At 41.8% G+C, this 21,179-nt stretch overlaps 2 protein-coding genes across 2 annotated transcripts; both read left to right on the top strand.

Moving 5' to 3' along the window:
- Positions 1-5,562: 5,562 nt before the first annotated feature.
- Positions 5,563-7,895, top strand: LOC137599936 (zinc finger protein 239-like). Its single transcript, XM_068321198.1, has 2 exons — positions 5,563-6,150; positions 6,305-7,895. The coding sequence occupies exons 1-2, from the start codon at positions 6,132-6,134 to the stop codon at positions 7,378-7,380; spliced, it is 1,095 nt and encodes a 364-aa protein (XP_068177299.1). The 5' UTR covers positions 5,563-6,131; the 3' UTR covers positions 7,381-7,895.
- Positions 7,896-11,388: 3,493 nt separating this feature from the next.
- On the top strand, positions 11,389-12,294 carry LOC137599942 (uncharacterized). Its single transcript, XM_068321206.1, has one exon. It carries the CDS (start codon positions 11,389-11,391, stop codon positions 12,292-12,294), a length of 906 nt encoding a protein of 301 aa, XP_068177307.1.
- Positions 12,295-21,179: the final 8,885 nt, after the last annotated feature.

Genomic DNA, 21,179 nt, shown 5'->3' with positions numbered 1-21,179 from the left:
TAAATTTTGATTAGGCTGACTGTTTTATAATATTTCCTGTTTAGTTATTTTAAGGTTCTTTTAACTTTTCCGTCATCATGGATTCTTTTGGGGTGGGGACATTAAACGTAAATGGAGCGAGAGAAGAAAGGAAAAGGGCACTGGTTTTTGACACAGCAAGGAGGAAAGCTATTCTTCCTCTTTTCCTTTCGGCTTTTCCCTTCAGGGGTCGCCACAGTGAATCAATTTCCTCCATCTAGCCCTGTCCTTTGAATCCTCTTCTCTCACACCAACTACCTTCATGTCTTCCCTCATTACATCCATAAACGTCCTCTTTGGTCTTCCTCTAGGCCTCCTGCCTGGCAGTTCAAAACTCAGCATCCTTCTACCAATATATTCACTATCTCTCCTCTGGACATGTCCAAACCATCTCAGTCTGGCCTCTCTGACTTTATCTCCAAAACCTCTAACATGTGCTGTCCCTGTGATGTACTCATTCCTGATCCTATCCTTCCTGGTCACTCCCAAAGAGAACCTCAGCATCTTCATCTCTGCTACCTCCAGCTCTGTCTCCTGTCTTTTCTTCAGTGACACTGTCTCTAGGCCAAACAACATCGCTGCTCTCACCACAGTTTTGTACACCTTTCCCTTCATTTTAGCTGAAACTCTTCTATCACACATCACACCTGACACTTTCCTCCACCCGTTCCATCCTGCCTGTACACGCTTCTTCACCTCTTTTCCACACTCTCCATTGCTCTGGACTGTTGAGCCTAAGTACTTAAAATCCTCCACCTTCTTGATCTCTTCTCCCTGTAACCCTCACTCTTCCACTTGGGTCCCTCTCATTCACACACATGTACTCTGTCTTACTGCGGCTAACCTTCATTCCTCTCCTTTCCAGGACAAACCTCCACCTCTCTAGCTTCTCCTCCACCTGTTCCCTGCTCTCACTACAGATCACAATGTCATCTGCAAACATCATAGTCAATGGAGATTCCTGTCTAACCTCGTCTGTCAGCCTGTCCATCACCATAGCGAACAAGAAGGGGCTCAGAGCTCATCCCTGATGCAGTCCCACCTCCACCTTGAACTCCTCTGTCACACCTACAGCACACCTCACCAGTCTCTTACAGTCCTCATACATGTCCTGCACTGCTTTAACATACCTCTCTGCCACTCCAGACTTCCTCATACAATACCACAGTTCCTCTCTGGGCACCCTGTCGTAAGCTTTCTCCAGATCTACAAAAACACAATGCAGCTCCCTCTGGCCTTCTCTGTACTTCTCTATCAACATCCTCAAAGCAAATACTGCATCTGTAGTACTCTTTTTTGGCATGAAACCATACTGCTGCTCACAAATGTTCACTTCTGCCCTTAGTCTAGCTTCCACTACTCTCTCCCATAACTTCATTGTATGGCTCATCAGCTTTATTCCTCTGTAGTTGCCACAACTCTGCACATCACCCTTGTTCTTAAAAATGGGCACCAGCACACTTCTCCTCCATTCCTCAGGCATCTTCTCACTATCTAAGATCCTGTTGAACAACCCAGTCAGAAACTCTACTGCCACCTCTCCTAGACACTTCCATACCTCTACAGGTATATCATCAGGGCCGACTGCCTTTCCACTCTTCATCCTCTTCAATGCCCTCCTCACTTCATCCTGACTAATTTTTGCTACATCCTGGTCCACAACAGTCACCTCTTCTAGTCTTTGTTCTCTCTCATTTTCCACGTTCATCAACTCTTCAAAGTACTCTTTCAATCTTCCCATCACACTACTGGCACCTGTCAAAAGACTTCCATCCCTATCCTTAATCACCCTAACCTGCTGCACGTCTTTCCCATCTCTATCTCTCTGTCTTGCCAACCTGTATAGATCAGTCTCTCCCTCCTTACTGTCCAACCTAGCATACAAGTCATCATAAGCCCCTTGTTTGGCCTTTGCTACCTCTACCTTCACCTTACGCTGCATCTCCCTGTACTCCTGTCTACTCTCCTCAGTCCTCTCAGTGTCCCACTTCCTCTTGGCTAACCTCTTTCTCTGTATACACTCCTGTACCTCCTCATTCCACCACCAAGTCTCCTTATCTACTTTCCTTCCAGATGACACACCAAGTACTCTCTTACCTGTCTCCCTGATCACATTAGCTGTAGTTGTCCAGTCATCTGGAAGCACCTCCTGACCACCCAGAGCCTGTCTTAACTCCTTCCTAAAAGTCATGCAACACTCTTCCTTTTTCAGCTTCCACCATTTCGTCTTCTGCTCTGCCTTTGCCCTCTTCATCTTCCTCACCACCAGAGTCATCCTACACACCACCATCCTATGCTGTTTGGCTACACTCTCACCTACCACTACTTTGCAGTCACTGATCTCTTTCAGGTTACACTGTCTACACAAGATGTAGTCTACCTGTGTGCTCCTACCACCACTCTTATAGGTCACTCTATGTTCCTGCCTCTTCTGGAAAAAAGTATTCACTACAGCCATTTCCATCCTTTTTGCAAAGTCAACTACCATCTGTCCTTCTGCGTTCCTCTCCTGGATACCAAACCTGCCCTGTTTTTACACGAAACACACAGCGATGAGAGCAAAGAGGTGGACTGGATGAAAGAGTGGAAAGGACAGACGGTCCTGGGCCATAACACCACGCTGTGTGGTAGAGTGGGCTTCCTGTTCTCTAGAACTTTTAACCCAACATCTCTGGAGATCGAGCGGGTACCACAACTGTGGAGGCAAAGACTCCGGGAAGGAGAGAAGCCTCCTCCTGGACTATAGTACAGGGACTGTGCCGGACAGCAAAGATCCTTTCCCTGAGGTCCACATCAGTCCCCTGTTTGGAGAACTGGAGGGTCCTCTCCTCTGAGATGAACGAGAAATCAACCTGCACACGGCCAACAAAAAATACTGTACAAACAATGTGTAAAAGTAAGGCCTGTGTGACAGAGCACCCACTACCTGGGCCAACAGGATGACGGGAAATGGACCTGACCCACAGTGGAAACTTCTACACAAACCTCCCCTCAAGAAAAAAACAGCCGACCTCCAGTGGAGAATTTTACACCATGCCATCGGTTCCAATGCTTTTATCTCTGTTTTTAACCCTGCTGTGTCAAGCCAGTGTCGCTTCTGTCCCCTTCGTGAGACAGTCTTTCATGCTTTTAGCGAGTGTAAGAGACTTGCAGTGCTCTTCACTCTTTTAACGAATGTTTTTAATCTGTTCTTCTTCTTCGTCTGTGTTTTAAGTCCTGTACTTTGAATATGAATGGAGCATATTCAACATGGAAACAAGAACCTCTGTTTTTAGTTTGATAAATGTTAGTTTACTTCATTCAGGAATGTTTTTGATGTGAATTCCTTTTTGTGTGAATCTCTTGGATTTTGTGTCAACGTGATTTTCTTGTAATTTGGCTTTCATGAATAAATGTACTTTTTAAAAATCAAATCTTCTTCTTCTCCTTTTGGTGGGTTTGACAAACTCATTCAATGTTTTAACTGCTGCAAAAGTAAACTGGAACAAAAGTGAAGCCCTTGCTGTTGGTGAGTGGCATGGCAACCTCCCGGTTCTTCCTCAAAACTTGTGTTGGAAGACTGATGGTCTCAAATATCTCGGTGTGTACCTGGGAAATGAGACAACAACCAGGAAGAACTAGGAGGGCGTCATTGAAAAAATAGAAGGGAAACTTAAAAAATTGGAAATGGTTGCTCCCCAGAATGTCATACAGAGGTCGATTTTTCGTGATAAACAACCTTGTGGCCTCACAGCTGTGGCACCGCTTGGCCTGTATGGACCCTCCTTCAGGGTTTCTAGCCCAAATCCAGACCAAACTTGTTAGCTTTTTTTTGGATGGGCTGCATTGGGTGCCTCAAGGAGTGTTGTTTTATCAAGAGAGGAGGGGGGACAGGGCCTCATCCATCTGGCTAGCAGAACAGCCACGTTCAGATTACAGTTCATCCAGTGGTTTCTGACCGGACCAGCGGATCTGACGTGGAGAGAGGTGGCCAGCTGCATATTCAAACGTGTGAGTAACTTGGACCTGGATGCTACACTGTTTTTAATGGACTCCAAGTTTCTAAAGTTAAACGGTTTGCCTCCGTTTTATCATGGTGTTTTTAAGTCATGGGCCCTATTTAAAAGCAGCCCAGGAAAAAGCTCTTGACTCTCTGTTCTGGTTACTGAAGGAACCACTAGTGCATGGAGCCAGGCTGGATGTCTGCAGTGGAGCCACACCTGGTCTGTCTGCAGCGCTTTGCAGAACCAGGACCATGACCCTCCAGCAGCTGGTGGACAACGCTGGGCCTGCGCTGGCGGATGCCTAGGCTGTGAGCTCCCTGCTGAACATCCAGTCCACCAGGGTGGCCTAGAGGGTGCTACAACTGTGAAGGCAAAGACTTTCCGGGAAGGAGAGAAGCCTCCTCCTGGACTATAGTACAGGGACTGTACCGGACAGCAAAGATCCTTTCCCTGAGGTCCACATCAGTCCCCTGTTTGGAGAACTGGAAGTTCATCTCCTCGGAGATGAACAACAAATCAGCCTGCACATGGCCAACAAAAAAATACTGTACAAACAATGTGTAAAAGTAATCAACAAGAAAAACTTGTGTAGCAGAGCACCCACTACCTGGGCCAACAGGATTACGGGAAATGGACCTGACCCACAGTGGAGACTTCTGTACAAACCTCCCCTCTAGAAAAAAACAGCCGACCTCCAGTGGAGGATTTTACATGGTGCCATCGATTCCAATGCTTTTATCTCTGTTTTCACCCCTGCGGTGTCCAGCCAGTGTCCCTTCTGTCCCCTTCGTGAAACAGTCTTTCATGCTTTCAGTGAGTGTGGGAGACTTGCAGTGCTCTTCACTCTTCTAACGAATGTTTTTTATTTGTTCAGTGAAAATTTTAGTATCAGGAAATTCATCTACGGTGCTCGGTACAATAGATCGAATCAGAGAAAGTGGCAGCTTTTAAATTTTATCTCTGGAGAGGCAAAACTCGCAATTTATGTGACCAGGAAGAGGAGAATTGAAAACAATACTGTTCAAGAAGCAGCTACTGTTTTTTGCTGTAACATCAGATTTCGCTTAAAACTAGAATTTGGTTTCTATAAATTGACAAAAGACCTGAATAACTTTAGGAACATCTGGTGTTACAAAAATGTCCTATGCACTCTGGACATAGGACATTTAACTTACTGTACATTATAAATTCCTGTTATAATGTACTAATTTTTATATTGTATTTCCCTTTGTTTATTGGTTTATAGTGTTTTTGAGTGTTTATTGTTTTTGAAGTTTCATCTAATGAAAAATTGTAAAATGTTCTAAATGTGATTGAAGTTTTTTTTTTTGCAGAAAATCTTCGTCTGAAGCACTTTAGTGCTTCATCTAATGTAAAATTGCAAATTGTTTGAATGTGATTAAAGTGTTTTTGCAAAAAAAAATAAAAAAATCTTTCTCTGCAGTCTGTAACGTATTCTCCTACAAATGAGACGGAGGACGGCATCGTCGCAAGAGTGTGACGTCTTAGACAAGCGTCTGGCAGAACAAAAACATGTATCGTCCCTGTGAAATGGCGAGGATCTAATTTTTTGTTTACAATAGAGCTCCTACAGGTTGCGCATTCTATCCTTCCCGGCAACACTGTTAGCTGAGTTTGTTTTTAGTTGGCCATTATTCGTTTGTAAAGTGTCCGGTTGAATGTCGCTCGCATAATACGTCATTCACATATTGGTGCATAACCGATTCACCGTCGACAGAAGTACAGTACATTGAACCTCTATTAAGTCTTTATGACATTTCGAACAGAGCCTTGATACGCCTGTACCAGGCGTCGAACAAACTCGAATTTTGTTCCGTTTTTGTTGCTTATCTGCTTTATACTCCAGCGATAAGTTAAGGTAATATACCTGTAAAATGGTTTGCCCACGGCATTAACATGCTAGTGGCGTTAGCGGTATCCACGTACTAAAAAACTAGAAGATGATACGGCAGATGTAAACCAACAAATTCATTCAGTTAGCGTCAAATTCTTCATTTGAGTATTTGATCGTGTTCATGAACTGCTAATAGCAGCTGAAAAATAAAACTCCTACTAATAAAAACACATCATCCAGAGACTGCTGGATACCTACAGGTTTGGATACCAAAAATGAAGTTCTACGTGATCGGTATGTCACATTTTTTTAAATGTTAATCACACAAACTGAGGGGTTTAAATGTGTTATTCAAATTGTTTAAACATTCTACTGGTACTTCATCATGTCTCATTTAATTATTCCATTATTACAGTAATTTCCCCCCCTTTATTTTCTGTCCCTCCAGAGCTCCCCCAGCAATATGCCAATGAGGAGGAGCAAGTTCTTGCTGACCAGGAGAGGAATTCAATTATGGATCAAGAGGAGGAAAATGACCTTGAGCCCCCACAGGTTAAAGAGGAACATGATGAATTTGACACCACTCAGGGGGGAGAGAAGTCTACATTAAAAGAGGAAATGGATACCTTTACTTCAAGTTATGAGGAAAATGACCACAGTGAAGATCCGAGTCTGTACTTGTATTCTGATGGAACTCCAAACGCAGAACAAGATCAGTCTGTAGATGACTTGGCAATTATAAGCTTTGTGGTAGGAGAAACACCCAACTCTGCTGTATCAGAGAGGCAAGATCAGCAAGGACATGAACATGAAGACTCTGGGTCTTCTGGGGATGCAGCATACAAACGTAACATTAGGAATATATATGACCCTATAACTCACTGCAGATACCCAGGTGAAAAGTCTTTCACATGTGACACATGCGGAAAAGAGTTTAAATGCAAGTCGAACTTCCAGAGACATCTGAGAATCCACACAGGTGAGAAGCCATATTCGTGCAGCAGCTGTGACAAAAGTTACAGTCGAAAGTCATCTTTGAATATTCACTTAAGAAACCATACAGGTGTGAAGCCGGACCTTTGTAAGACATGTGGGAAAAGATTCTTTGACATGCCAGCATTGAAAAGGCATTTAAGAATCCATACAGGTGAGAAACCTTATATGTGCAATGTCTGTGGGAAGGATTTCAGACAAAGCAGTGCCTTGACTGTCCACATGAGAATCCACACAGGTGAAATGCCATATTCTTGTAAAACTTGTGGAAAGGGTTTCAAACGTAGCGGTGAATTGACAGTTCACATAAGAATAGCCCACACGGGGGAGAAGCCGTACATCTGCAAAACATGTGGGAGAGGGTTCAGAGATAGTAGTTCTCTGTCAGTCCACACGAGAATCCACACAGGTGAGAAGCCATATATTTGTGTCACATGTGGGTCTGCTTTCAGACATAGTTCACACATGACAGTCCACATGAGAACAGCCCACTCTGTGGAGAAGCTATGTCTTTTACAAGATCTGCAGTGAGATTATTTTCATGAAACTCCAGTTGAGTAGCTTCATTTTTACAAACAATTTAGACAACAATTCAGTTTTTGACTGCATAAGTTTTTATAAAATCACATTTTAAAAACCACGTATGAATGAATGCATATTATAAGGAAACCACTGAGCTGGAACTCCTTTGAAGCAAAGTATTTAATGTAAAATATTTTGCCTTGAGGAATGTCTCAAACAGGTGTCTTATGAAAGATCTTGGTGTAGAATGTACCTTCATGTGACATAGTGTTCAATTTTCTGTTAGTAATAGTATTTCAAGTAGAATTTCCCAAACACTATATCACAAGCAAAACTCTCCTGCATGGATGATAACTGATGTAATTGGTGTAAAACATTTTTTATGGTTATGTGTACTACTGTTGTATTTATGAAGTTATCCTGAAAAAAATTAGTTCAAAAATATTGCTATCAAGGGGACAGTGGTTGATTCATTAAAAATATGTATGTACTTCAGATTTGGAATGCTGTCTCTGTTTGTATTAAACGGTGTTATTAAACTTTTCTCAAGACTGCCCTCTATATATGTAGGATCTTGGGAGTGACTGAGAATTCAGTGAATGCTGATGATGTGACAAACATGACCAGTTGTTTGTGTGTGTGTGTGCGTGTGTGTGTATAAGAGCATTTGGTAAATGTGTATTCAAAAGCTGTTGAGTCAATTCACTGGACATTAAGAAAGTTCTTGAAGACGTTTCGTCTTTCATCCAAGAGACTTCTTCAGCTCAGAACTGAACTGAGAACTGAACTGAACTTCAAATATATCCCTTTCTGTTGACATATTGCGGCTGACAAATTAATGAATGACAAAACATTAGGCTAAACACTGGAGTTACCTGATGACTCGCAATCTGAGTAATTGCAATTGACTTCTGTATCTCATCAATAATCTTTGTTTATTGATACGCTGCACCGCAATTGACACTTACAGTTATTCTTGACATACCCCCAATGACACTCCTCCCACCACAAGCCAATATCCACACATGCACCATCATAGACATTGGTCCAACCATCATGGATGGATCCTACAATACCAATGCATTTGTTTTCATATGTTTGGTATGAAGTCTGATATTATTATTTTATCGTGGAATTCCCATGGGTTCCTCTACTATGCAGAACCCTCATACTCCAAGGCCTCTGGTAGAGGACCCGAGCTTGAGGATGACACACAGATACCACCCAAGGGTGAGAGGGACATTTTTTTCTTTTATATATATATATATATATATATATATATATATATATATATATATATATATATATATATATATATATATATATATATATATATATATATATATATATATGTATATGTGTGTGTATATATATATATATGTATATGTGTGTGTATATATATATATATATATATATATATATATATGTTAGGGTTGAGCTGTGTACTCATTTCAGACGAGTATCCGGTACGGATAACACATTTTTGACGAGTACGATACGAGTAAAACTCGTCAAAACTCGTGAAATCCTCAGAACTGACTGTCGTCACCCTCAGCGCCCGCCCTCCCTACAGAGACCTATTTGACTGATCTCTCTGTATTTGGCTTCGCTGTAGCTCATGTTGATTTCCTTAGGTTTTCTTCAGCTTGCCTCTATCGGTCTATTGAAGATTACTTGGTGAACTTGTTTCTTGTTTTGTTGCATGTACGCTGTGCATTTGACTAGAGCTGAAAACTGCTCGTGTCGCATTGGTCACTGCCCCCACTCTAGTTGTTTTTTTTTTACCTACTTGTTCTTAGTTTGACACTTTCTCACTTCAGTTCATATTAATGATTTCTATAATGTATAGATATGTTAACTGTTACATCGGCCTTCCAGAATTCTGCAACTACTAAAACTCCCATAGACAGTGATGTTGACTGCTCGAACAATATTTGTTTATAATTTGGATAATCATTGAAAATATCGAAGAATAAATTGGTGGAATAAAAACAAATCAGGGCACTAAATTAAAACTGTAATGATTGAATGTTTTATTTATTTAATTGACACAACATAACTTCTCTGCAATTAAACATCCAAACTCAAACTGTGAAATAAAAACAAATGTATCTGTGAAATTAAAACAATTGTGTACTGCTTCAAAATAAATTGGTATCATGAGACCTTAACAATAAAAATTATTAACTATTATGAACATTCAATAATGCTGAGATGGCTGCCAGCCAGCTGGAGACACTGCTGTTATAATGATTGGAAGTGATTGGGAGCCATAAGCAAACCATCTGGAGATCGTAACATCAGTGTTTCCAGCTGGCTGGCAGCCACCACAGCATGGATTGGTCATAATAGTTAATAATTTGTCATTGTTATCGTCTAATGATGACACCAAAGTATTTTGAAGCAGGATAGGTTTGTTTTGATTTCACAGAGTTACATTTGTTTTTATTTCAAAGTTTGAATTTGGATGTGCAATTGCAGAGAAGGTATGTTGGTTCAATTAAATAAAACACTCAATCATTATAGTTTTGATGTGTTTTTCCGTATTCCACCAATTTATTCTTGGATATTTTACTGATAATCCAAATTATATACAAATAATATCCAAGCAGTCACTACTCAGATCTCTTTTGTGTTTTGAAATTTTAATGTCAGAATAAAATATACACACATTTAGGAAAAGTCAGGCTCCTATTGGTAGATACTTTTTTTTTAAACCAAGTTATGACATTGCAAATTTTGAAAGCAGTCATAATGACTGCCTTGGGAGTTCTAGTGTTTATCAACATTGTTTAACTTATTGTGAAAAAAATGGCAAGAACATTAGGTGGTAAAAATAAATAAATAATTGAAAAAAAGTTTGATCATAAAAATGACAAAAAATGAGGAAGAAAAAGAAAAAAATTCAAAGTTGTATTAAGTATGACAATTCTTGTTCATGCATATTTTGCACTTCATAATTTCCTATTGCATGCGTTGTATACATTAATGCACTTCATGTTCTGAGTTTATAAAAAACTTGTTCTGTATGTAGTTCTTTTGTTATCAAAAAAAATTATTTGAATATCAATTTTGAGGCTGTTCTGTAAATATTTTGAAACAAACAATAAATATAGCAACTTCTGATCAATCCAAATCAATTTCAGATTTATAATAATGTTGCAATGAAAGCTCCACCCTTTTTCAGTCGAGCCACACCCACTTCCGGTTTCAGCCCCGCCCATTCTGAGTATAGATACGGATACAGATAATTTACATGGTTGAACAAATACAGACGCAGATAGTGTTGTACTCGCTCATCCCTATATATACTGTATATATATATATATATATATATATATATATATATATATATATATATATATATATATATATATATATATATATATATATATACACATACATACACACACATACACACACACACACACACACACACACATATATATATATATATATATATATATATATATATATACAGTATATATAGGGATATGTATATATACTGTATATATGTGTAAAAAAAAGTCCCTCTCACCTTTGTGGGGTGGTATCTGTGTGTCATCCTCAAGCTCGGGTCCTCTACCAGAGGCCTGGGAGTCTGAGGGTTCTGCGCAGTATCTTAGCTGTTCCTAGGACTGCGCTCTTCTGGACTGAGGCTTCAGATGTTGTTCCAGGAATCTGCTGGAGCCACTCTTCCAGTTTGGGGGTTACTGCCCCAAGTGCTCCTACTACCATGGGGACCACATTAACCTTGACCTTCCACATCTGTTCCAGCTGTTTTCCGTCATTACCTGTTGTGTTTGTTTGACTGCGGCGTCTTAGTTCGCTTTTGTCACACAATCACTGTTAATATCTTATGTCATTTTAGAATTGTAGAGTAAGCTAGTTGTTTCTCTCCATCTCAAAACTTGATAGCGAAAGCGCTCACATATTTCAGCTAACCTTTTACAAACTGTTTTATTAAAGTAATCTTCCGTACTTCAGAGCTAGCTTAGTTTATCTTCGTTGCTAACTATGGCTACGCTTCCCTCTGTCCACTCTCCTCCCTCTCCTCTCTGCTGCTCAGTGTGTCTGATGTATAGTTTTCCCCCCGCCTTCTTCAGCGAAAGGGGCATCTGCACGAAGTGTAGTGCTTTTTCTCGAATGGAAGCAAGACTTAGTCAATTGGAGGCACTGGTTCGCTCCTTAACTGAAAATATAGCTGTGCCACCTAGTCAGATAGCTTTAGCCGGAGCGGACCCACTAGCTCACGCTAGCCACTCCTCAGCTCAGGTTAGCCGTCCTCCAGCAGCCCCCGAGCAGGAGCAGTGGGTGACTGTTCGTAGGAAACATAGTGGCAGGCGAAAGCCTCGGGTTCACCACCAATCCCCGCAACCACTCGATATCTCAAACAGCTTTTCCCCGCTCAGCGACACACCCGCTGAGGAACCTATTCTGGTGATTTGCAGCTCTGTGGTGCGGCACATTAAACTAAAGACACCAGCGACCATAGTCAAGTGTATCCCGGGTGCCAGAGCGGGCGACTTTGAGTCATTTTTGAAACTGCTGGCTAAAGATAAACGTACATGTAGTAAGATAGTAATTCATGTCGGCGGTAATGACACCCGGTTATGCCAATCGGAGGTCACAAAAATTAATATTCAGTCAGTGTGCAGCTACGCAAAAACAATGTCGGACTCCGTAGTGTTCTCTGGTCCCCTTCCCAATATGACCAGTGATGACATGTATAGCCGCATGTCTTCACTCAACCGCTGGCTGTCTAGGTGGTGTCCCAGTAATGACATACAGTTTGTTGATAGTTGGCGGACTTTTTGGGGAAAACCCTGTCTCATTAGGAGAGATGGCATACATCCCACTTGGAATGGCGCTGCTCTCCTGTCAAAAAATCTGACCACGTTTATTTCTGCCCCAAAACCATGACCCAGAGTTGAGACCGGGATGCAGAGTCGCAGTCTTAAACAAGTCTCTGCACTCCTAGAAAGGTCACCCACTGTACCTTCACCCACTGTAATGTTACCCATTGTAATGTTATCCACTACACTTTCACCTACTGTATTGTCACCGACTGTACACACCATTGAGACTGTGTCTGTCCCTCAACCGTTTAAAGTTAATTCATGCAAATTCAAGTCATTTCAAGTCCAGAGGAAAGCAACTGGACATCCAAATTTAATAAAAATCAAAACCAGGACTTCAACAGCTCTGGAGTACAAAACAATAAAATGTGGTCTCCTAAATATTAGATCTCTGTCTTCAAAAGCTGTTTTAATCAATGACATTATATCAGATTATCAAATAGATTTATTCTGTTTAATGGAAACCTGGCTAAGTGAGGATGAGTATTTTTCCCTAAATGAAGCTATTCCTCCTAGTCACCTAAATTATCAGATCACTTGAGTCTCAGGCAGAGGTGGCGGAGTTGCATCAATTTTTAATTCCTCGCTAGAATTGAGCCCTAAACCAAAAATTTTCTTCAATTCATTTGAAAGTCTTAGTCTGAACCTATCAAACCCAATCCAGAAACTACTTCAGCCCCTATTATTTGTCATCATTTATCGTCCTCCTGGTCCATACAGTGACTTTCTATCTGAATTTGCCGATTTCTTAACTAGTTTAATTCTTAAAACTGATAAGGTCATAATTGTTGGTGATTTCAATATTCACGTGGACGACAGTAATGATAGCCTCAGTAGAGCATTTATGTCATTACTAGACTCCATAGGCTTTAGTCAGTGTGTACAGGAATCTACCCACCAGTTTGAGCATACTCTGGATTTAGTCTTGATTTATGGGATTGAAATTGAGGAGTTCGTCATATTTCCTCATAATCCTATCCTTTCTGACCACTGCCTGATAACTTTCGACATTCGGCTATTGTGTAATTCTCTTCCTGCGAAAAACGTTTGTACTAGAAATTTATCAGATCATACTATTTCTAAATTCAGGGAAGAAATCCCAAGTATGCTTAATCTAATCCCACTACTGAATTACACAGCGGGTCATTTTCTGAACTCAGTTAATTTTGTCCATCTCAAATTGATGAGTTTGTTGACGTTACTTCAGACTCTCTGCGAAAAACCTTAGATTTAATTGCTCCACTACAAAATAAGACTATAAAACAGGGGATGCGAGCTCCCTGGTTTAATTCTCATACCCACCAATTAAAGCAAGAATCCTGACAATTTGAGAGGAAATGGCGTTCTACTAAATTAGGAGAATACCGCACTGCGTGGCAAGGTGGTTTACATAAATACAGGAAGGCACTTCGTTCCGCTAGAGCAGCCTATTATTCATCATTAATCGAAGACAATAGAAACAATCACAGATTCTTGTTCAGTACTGTATCCAGACTGACAAAGAACCACAGTGCATTTGTGCCTAGTATTCCATCAAGTCTCCACAGCAATGATTTTATGAATTTCTTCAATAATAAGATCCTGCTCATCAGAGACAAAATTAATGGCATCCTGTCCTCAAACTCTGGTCCTTCTTTAGGTCCCTTAGATTGGAAAACACACAGCTGACTCCTGAACCCTTCGGTTCTATGGATGTCTTTTCTCCAATACAGATCAGTCAGCTGATTAAAATAATCTCCTCAGCTAAACCATCCTCCTGTCTGTTAGATCCAATTCCAACTAAACTCATCAAAGAAGCCCTACCTTTACTTGGCAACCACTTCCTTAATATAATTAACATGTCATTATCTACTGGATATGTACCACGGTGCAATTGCATGCAATTTCCTCCGGGATTATTAAAGTATCTATCTATCTATCTATCTATCTATCTATCTATCTATCTATCTATCTATCTATCTATCTATCTATCTATCTATCTATCTATCTATCTATCTATCTATCTATCTATCTATCTATCTATCTATCTATCTATCTATCTATCTATCTATCTATCTATCTATCTATCTATCTATCTATCTATCTATCTATCTATCTATCCTTTAAAGTAGCTGTAATCAAGCCACTTCTCAAAAAACCTAACCTGGACCCTACTGTTCTAAATAATTATCGACCTATCCAGCAGTTCATTCGAGAATTTCCAGTCAGGTTTCAGGGAACATCATAGTACGGAAACAGCACTTGTCAAGGTTAGCAACGACCTTCTAACCGCTTCAGACAGAGGACTTGTTTCTATACTGGTTCTCTTGGACCTTAGTGCAGCGTTTGACACAATTGACCACAATATTCTTCTGGCACGACTGGACCAAACAATTGGTATTAAGGGATCAGCACTGATGTGGTTTAAGTCCTATTTAACTGACCTTTCCCAGTTTGTTCACGTTAATAACAACTCCTCTCAGTCAACTACAGTTAGTTATGGAGTTCCTCAAGGCTCGGTTCTTGGTCCAATACTGTTTATCTTGTACATGCTTCCTCTGGGTAATTTGATAAGGAAACACTCCATCAACTTCCATTGTTATGCCGATGATATAGATAGATAGATAGATAGATAGATAGATAGATAGATAGATAGATAGATAGATAGATAGATAGATAGATAGATAGATAGATAGATAGATAGATAGATAGATAGATAGATAGATAGATAGATAGATAGATAGATAGATAGATAGATAGATAGATAGATAGATACTGCTCAGGCATTACATAACGAATAATACTGGATAAACACCAGGAGAAAAAGAAACACTGACATCACAGGACATACCGCAAGACATACACTACACTAACAGAAACAGTGTTTCTCACCTTATCTCTAAGGGGACACCAGCTATCCGCCTGAGAAAGCCCATTTCAGCCGCTTGTATCCGCAATCTCATTCTTTCGGTCATGACCCATTGCTCATGACCATAGGTGAGGATAGAAACGAAGATCGAACGGTAGATGGAGAGCTTTGCCTCTCGGCTTAGCTCCCTCTTTGTGACAACAGTGCGGTAAAGCGACTGCAATACCGCTCCTGCTGCCCCAATTCTCCGTGCAAGCTCACGTTCCATTGTTCCCTCACTCGTGAACAGGACCCCAACATACTAAAACTCCTTCACTTGTGGAAGGACCTCATTCCCCACTCAGAGAAGGCAGTCCACCGGTTTCCTGCTGAGGACGATGGCCTCAGATTTGGAGGTGCTAATGCTCATCCCCACCGCTTCACACTCGACTGCAAACCGGACCAGTGAATTTATTTGAAAGTGGCGTCTTTTTGCTGTCCTGTTGACACAACCGTTCACAGCGCAGGTAACCATGATACTTTTGGTGTAAATCGCGTCTAGAGCTGCATTGTTTCTTATGGCTGTCAAACTATGTTGGGCGCCAGTGACGTTGATGCCCACGTGACCACTGAATGCGGAAGCTGCTGCGGCGCAGATTTTAAGCTTTTTTGACCAAATGGATGATGCTACACACATAAAATTTATATTTTCTTCTATTTTTCATAATGATGAATAACATATATCACTTAAAATTAACGTTACTGTCTCTTTAACTACCTTGGTGACTTCGCCCCGGGAGATTGACTCAGATCCCCCATCATCCTCCAGCTCTGCCTCTGCAACAGAGGACGGGTCAGTTGGGGTAGTTGGATTCAGGAGTTCCTCAAAGTGTTCCTTCCACCGACCGACAACCTCCTCAGTCGAAGTCAACAGTGTCCCATCTTTACTGTATACAGCTTGGATGGTCCCCCGTTTCCCCCTCCTGAGGTGTCGGACAGTCCTCCAGAACAACTTTGGTGCCGTGCGATAGTCCTTCTCCATGGCCTCTCCGAACTACTCCCACACCCTCTGTTTTGCCTCCATCACAGCCGCGGCTGCAGTCCTTTTGGCCTGTCGGTACCCTGCAACTGCTTCAGGAGTCCCCAGGGACAACATTCCCCTGAAGGCCTCCTTCTTCAGACGGACGGCTTCCCTGACCACCGGGGTCCACCACGGTGTTCGAGGGTTACTGCCCCTTGAGGCACCCAAGACCTTGAGACCACAGCTCTCAGCTGCAGCTTCAGCAATGGAAGCTTTGAACATCGACCATCCAGGTTCACTACCCCCAGCCTCCACAGGGATGTCCGAGAAGCTCCTTCGGAGGTGCGAATTGAAGGCCTCGCGGACCGAGTCCTCCTCCAGACTTTCCCAGTTCACCCGCACTACTCGTTTGGGCTTACCAGGTTTATCCAAAGGTTTCCTCCGCCAACGGACCCAAATCACCACCAGGTGGTGATCAGTTGACAGCTCTGCCCTTCTCTTCACCTGAGTGTCCAAAACACACGGTTGGAGGTCAGATGATACGATCACAAGATCGATCATTAACCTCCAACCCAGGGTGCTCTGGTACCAGGTACACTTATGAGCATCCTTGTGTTCAAACATGGTGTTAGTTATGAACAATCCATGACTAGTACAGAAGTCCAACAACATAACACAGCTCGGGTTTAGATCATGGAGGCCATTCCTCCCAATCACGCCCCTCCAAGTGTCTCCATCATTGCCGACGTGTGCACTGAAGTCCCCCAGGAGAACAATGGAGTCGCCTGCAGGGATCCCATCAAGGACCCCATTTAGGGACCCCAAGAAGGCTGAATACTCTGAACTGATATTTGGTGCATATGCACAAATAACAGTCAGAGTTTTCTCCCTCACAGCCCTAAAGCGTAGGGAAGCGACCCTCTCTCATCCACCGGGGTAAACTCCAACACAGCAGCGCTCAGCCGGGGGCTTGTCAGTATCCCCACACCCGCCCTGTGCCTGACGCAACTCCGGAGTAAAACAAGGTCCAACCCCTATCCAGGAGTTTGGATCCAGAACCGAGGCTATGCGTGGAGGTAAGCCCCACCAGATTCAACTGGTAACGCTACACCTCCAACACAAGCTCCGGCTCCTTCCCCGCCGTTGAGGTGAAATTCCACGTCCCCAAAGCCAGCTTCTGCCGCCTGGGTCTGGTCCGTTGTGACCCCGTCATCACTGCCACCCATATGGCAGCGCACCCGACCCCATCGGTCTGCCCTGCGGGTGGTGGGTCCACAGGAGTGGGAAGAGTCCACGTTGCCTTTTCGGTGGCTGGCAGAGCCGGCCACCAGGCGCTCGCTGACGGGCCCTCCGTCCAGGCCTGGCTCCAGACGTGGGCCCCGGGCTTCCTTCAGGCAGGGTCACATTTTTCCCTTTAATAGTTTATTAATTTATTTTATTTAGGTGTGATCCAGTGGGGGGAGAAGCGCACATCAACAGCTGAGAATGAAGTATAAAAACATTGTACACACAGGTCAGACTTCTGCATCATCTCATTAGCGATCCTCCTCATCCTCATTATGTTTGATATTGTACAGTAAATATTAAGTGTACGTTTGACTGTTCAATTGTTTTATTGCCAACATAACGCTCTTTTCACACACATAAATGCGCTCTCATCTACTGTATATCAGGTTCTGTTCAATAAGGAAATATATTTAAACGTTTTATTGTTGTGTAAATAAAACAGTAAATCGACATATGCACGTTACAAAAACAGTTGAGAAGGATATTCACACCATTGCATACACCTATATTATATAAGAACTGAAATCAAGAGCTGACATGTAGCTCGTTTGATACAGTCATAGCCAAAACTGCTTTAGTCCTTACATCAGTGACTGTGACATTGTACTGCTTATAACCGCTTTATGGTATTCCAAGTTTTATTTTCTGTCTGTTTTAGTCAAATGATATACACAGGAGTTAATAATTGATAAAAACAAAAAGAAATTAACATGAAATAGAAGAAAACAAGGGTGGTCTAATATTTTATGTTACTGATTGTTCTCTTCCCATTGCTTCACATTCTGGTGGAATATATGGTGTGACATTTATCCTCTACTGAAGTATTAACACATTCTCATCCTTTTTTAACAGAGCATGGCTGGACAGTAGCATAAGGGTCCCAACTGCACAGACTATCACAGTGAAATAGACGCTCAGTGACCACCAGCGGTTCATTCTGTGGAATTCATATGCAACTATGTTGCATATGAATTGCATATTATGAATTCATATGAATTCATATGAATTCATATGCATATGAATTGCATTCATATGCATATGAACTGTTGCATGTGAATTTGCATTCGCCTCCTACTCATATATTCCCATCAATCTGCTGAAGAAGTTTATAGAATTTACTTTCTAAAAAAGTACAGAAATGGTTTACTAGGACCTCCAGATTAGGAGGACAGATCTGGACATAGAAATACTGGAGCACAAGTTAGAAGTGGGTAATGGTCACAGGTGAATCATGTTTAACTATTAGAATGTTAGAATGAAGTATTGTAACGATACAAAACTAACTTTGTATTTTTCAGAAATAAAGATGCCCATAGGAAATGTGTATTGTATGTTTTTATTGCCCGCTGTGATGGTGACTCTGATGGTGTCTGTCACTGCTCTGCCGTCCTGGATAGCAGGAATCATCCTGAGCTGTCGTAGGCTCTCTCCTGTAATGTATAGTGGATTCATTAGACTGGATTACACAATGAAGACAAGTGAATTATTGTGCAAATCTTTAGGTTACTGACTATACTACAGTAAGCTGCTCAGGTAAGACAATATATCCCAGAGTCAGGAACAGACCCAGACCTCCACATCAGAAATGTAGTCTGCAGCATCACATGATCTGGACAGAAGTTTATTTATGATGCAGTCTTTAACATGTTGAAACAATGTTCAGTCTACAAGTACCTTGATGGGAATGTGCAGCCAATTACATTGGGAAATCCTGAAAGAAATTAAAGTTAATAATCCAATTTTGAGGTTGTAGCACAATGTCATTAAGACAATATCATTTGAAATTCATTTATCAGATTTCTACATCATTCACCTACAATCCTGTGGAACTCCCCCTTGATGATTCTGACGGGTTTATCTCCAGGAAAATTGAAAAACTGGGGTAAAAGTTTCAAGGCGAGGTGCACTGAGCATCTCTCACATTGTATAGAAAAACTACCGTTTGCAAATAAAAAATAAAAAACTGACCGGACCAATACCTACACACAGCACTGCTGCAGATGTGAGGATGGATCAGGTCGTGGATTGTGCGATGGATGGACGTGAATCGATACCGATCATAAAGAGAACTGGCCGGGCTATGACTGGACATCTGAACGCGATACAAAAAAAATTAAAGTCTCTGTGAATTAATGCAGAAAGTCCATGAAGGGGCTCCCCGTCAAACGGACATGCCATGTTCTTCTCTACAATACAGAGTTATTTATAAAACCTTACTTCGGTCAAACTCTCCTTCTGACAGAACCAGGAAATGAAGCCGCACGAGCGGCGGTGAAAGGGGGCGGAGTCAGAGGAAACCCTGGGTTTTGTGGAATAAAACCTGCTACCGACCAGGTTATGTTCAGAGAGTCTGTTACTGCGGTAACAAACCCAGAGGTTCAGTTTACCTTGCTTCATGAAACAGGTCAGGGTTACTGCTCTGACTCTGGGTCAAGTTACCTCCCTTTGTAAAAATGAAAGCCCTGGTTTTCCGATTTCACGGTTAACTCCCCCTGGTTTCCAACTAAAGCTGCTTTTTGAACAAACCCCGAGTACAACCTGTGGCTCCGGGTTGCTTTACCCTGGACTTGGAAACCCAGGGTTTTCGGTTTCACAAACAGATTGTTCCTATTGCTTAACATTCTGGTGCAATACAGAGTGACATGTAGCCTCTTTCTCACTTTCTCATCCTTTTTTAACAGAGCAAGCTGGACAGTCCATCACATCCAATGTACAAACAGACGCTCAGTGAACGCCAGCGGTTCATTCTATGGAATTCATATGCAACTGTATGTTTTGATGTCCTCATGTTTTTCCAGCTATTTGGTAAAGAAGTTTATTGAATTCACTTTCCATGAAATACAGATATCAGATAAAAAATATGTTTCTTTGGGCCTCCAGAATAGGAGGGCAGATTTGAACATACAAATTGTGGAGCACAAGTTAGAGGTGGGTGTTGTTCACAAGTCAATCATGTTGAATATTAGAATGTTCACCATTGAAACGATCTAAGAAATGACTTTGTATTTGTAAGTAATAGAGATGACCAAATGAAATGTATATTGTATGTTTTTATTGCCCGCTGTGGTGATGGTGAGTTACACAGACTCTGAAATGATTCTGGCAGATGGAGTCACTGCTCTGCCACCCTGGATAGCTGGCAGGTGGACGGGGTCATTATCGGGGTGTTCAGTTTGTGGGGTAGGGTGTTGTTCTCGTCTAATAGTGGCAATACTACTATGAAGAACAGAAGTGCATCACAGGTCCTCTCAGGAATAATCCTGAGGAGACCCTGGAAATGGCCTTTCAGCAGCCTATGGTCATCTCCACCAGGGCTCTTGTCCTGCAGTGAACCCATTTGAAGTTCTATCCTGGACCTGGGTTAGTAAGGGGTCAGCAGCCTCGGTTGGCATGGGTAACCCCTGTCTCCCAGAAAACAACCATCAGATTCTCCTGTGATGGAAAGTAGATTCATTAGAGTGGATTAAACAATGGAGACAAGTGAATTATTGTGCTAATCTTTAGTTACTGCATTAGTCTGTTGCTCAGGTGAGACTCATCATACAACTGTGAGTCAGGAACCGATCGGGACCGCTCCGTCTCCACATCAGTACTGAGGGGAGTTCCTCCCCACCGCTACCGCTTATGCTTGCTCTGGAGGGTTCTGTTGGGTGTTGGCCTATTAAAACTCTTTGAAATGTCTGATGTGATTAGGCGCTATACAAATAAAGGCGGAAAATGTAGTTTGCAGCATCACATATAATCTGGACAGATGTTCGTTTATCTATGATGCAGTCTTTAACAAGTTGAAACAGAAGTCAGTCTACTTGTACCT

Source organism: Antennarius striatus, chromosome 8 (genome assembly GCF_040054535.1).
Source record: "Antennarius striatus isolate MH-2024 chromosome 8, ASM4005453v1, whole genome shotgun sequence".
In the NCBI taxonomy this organism is placed as follows: Eukaryota; Metazoa; Chordata; class Actinopteri; order Lophiiformes; family Antennariidae; genus Antennarius; species Antennarius striatus.
Note: the sequence above shows the minus strand (reverse complement) of the source record. Positions and strands in the feature narration are given on the sequence as shown.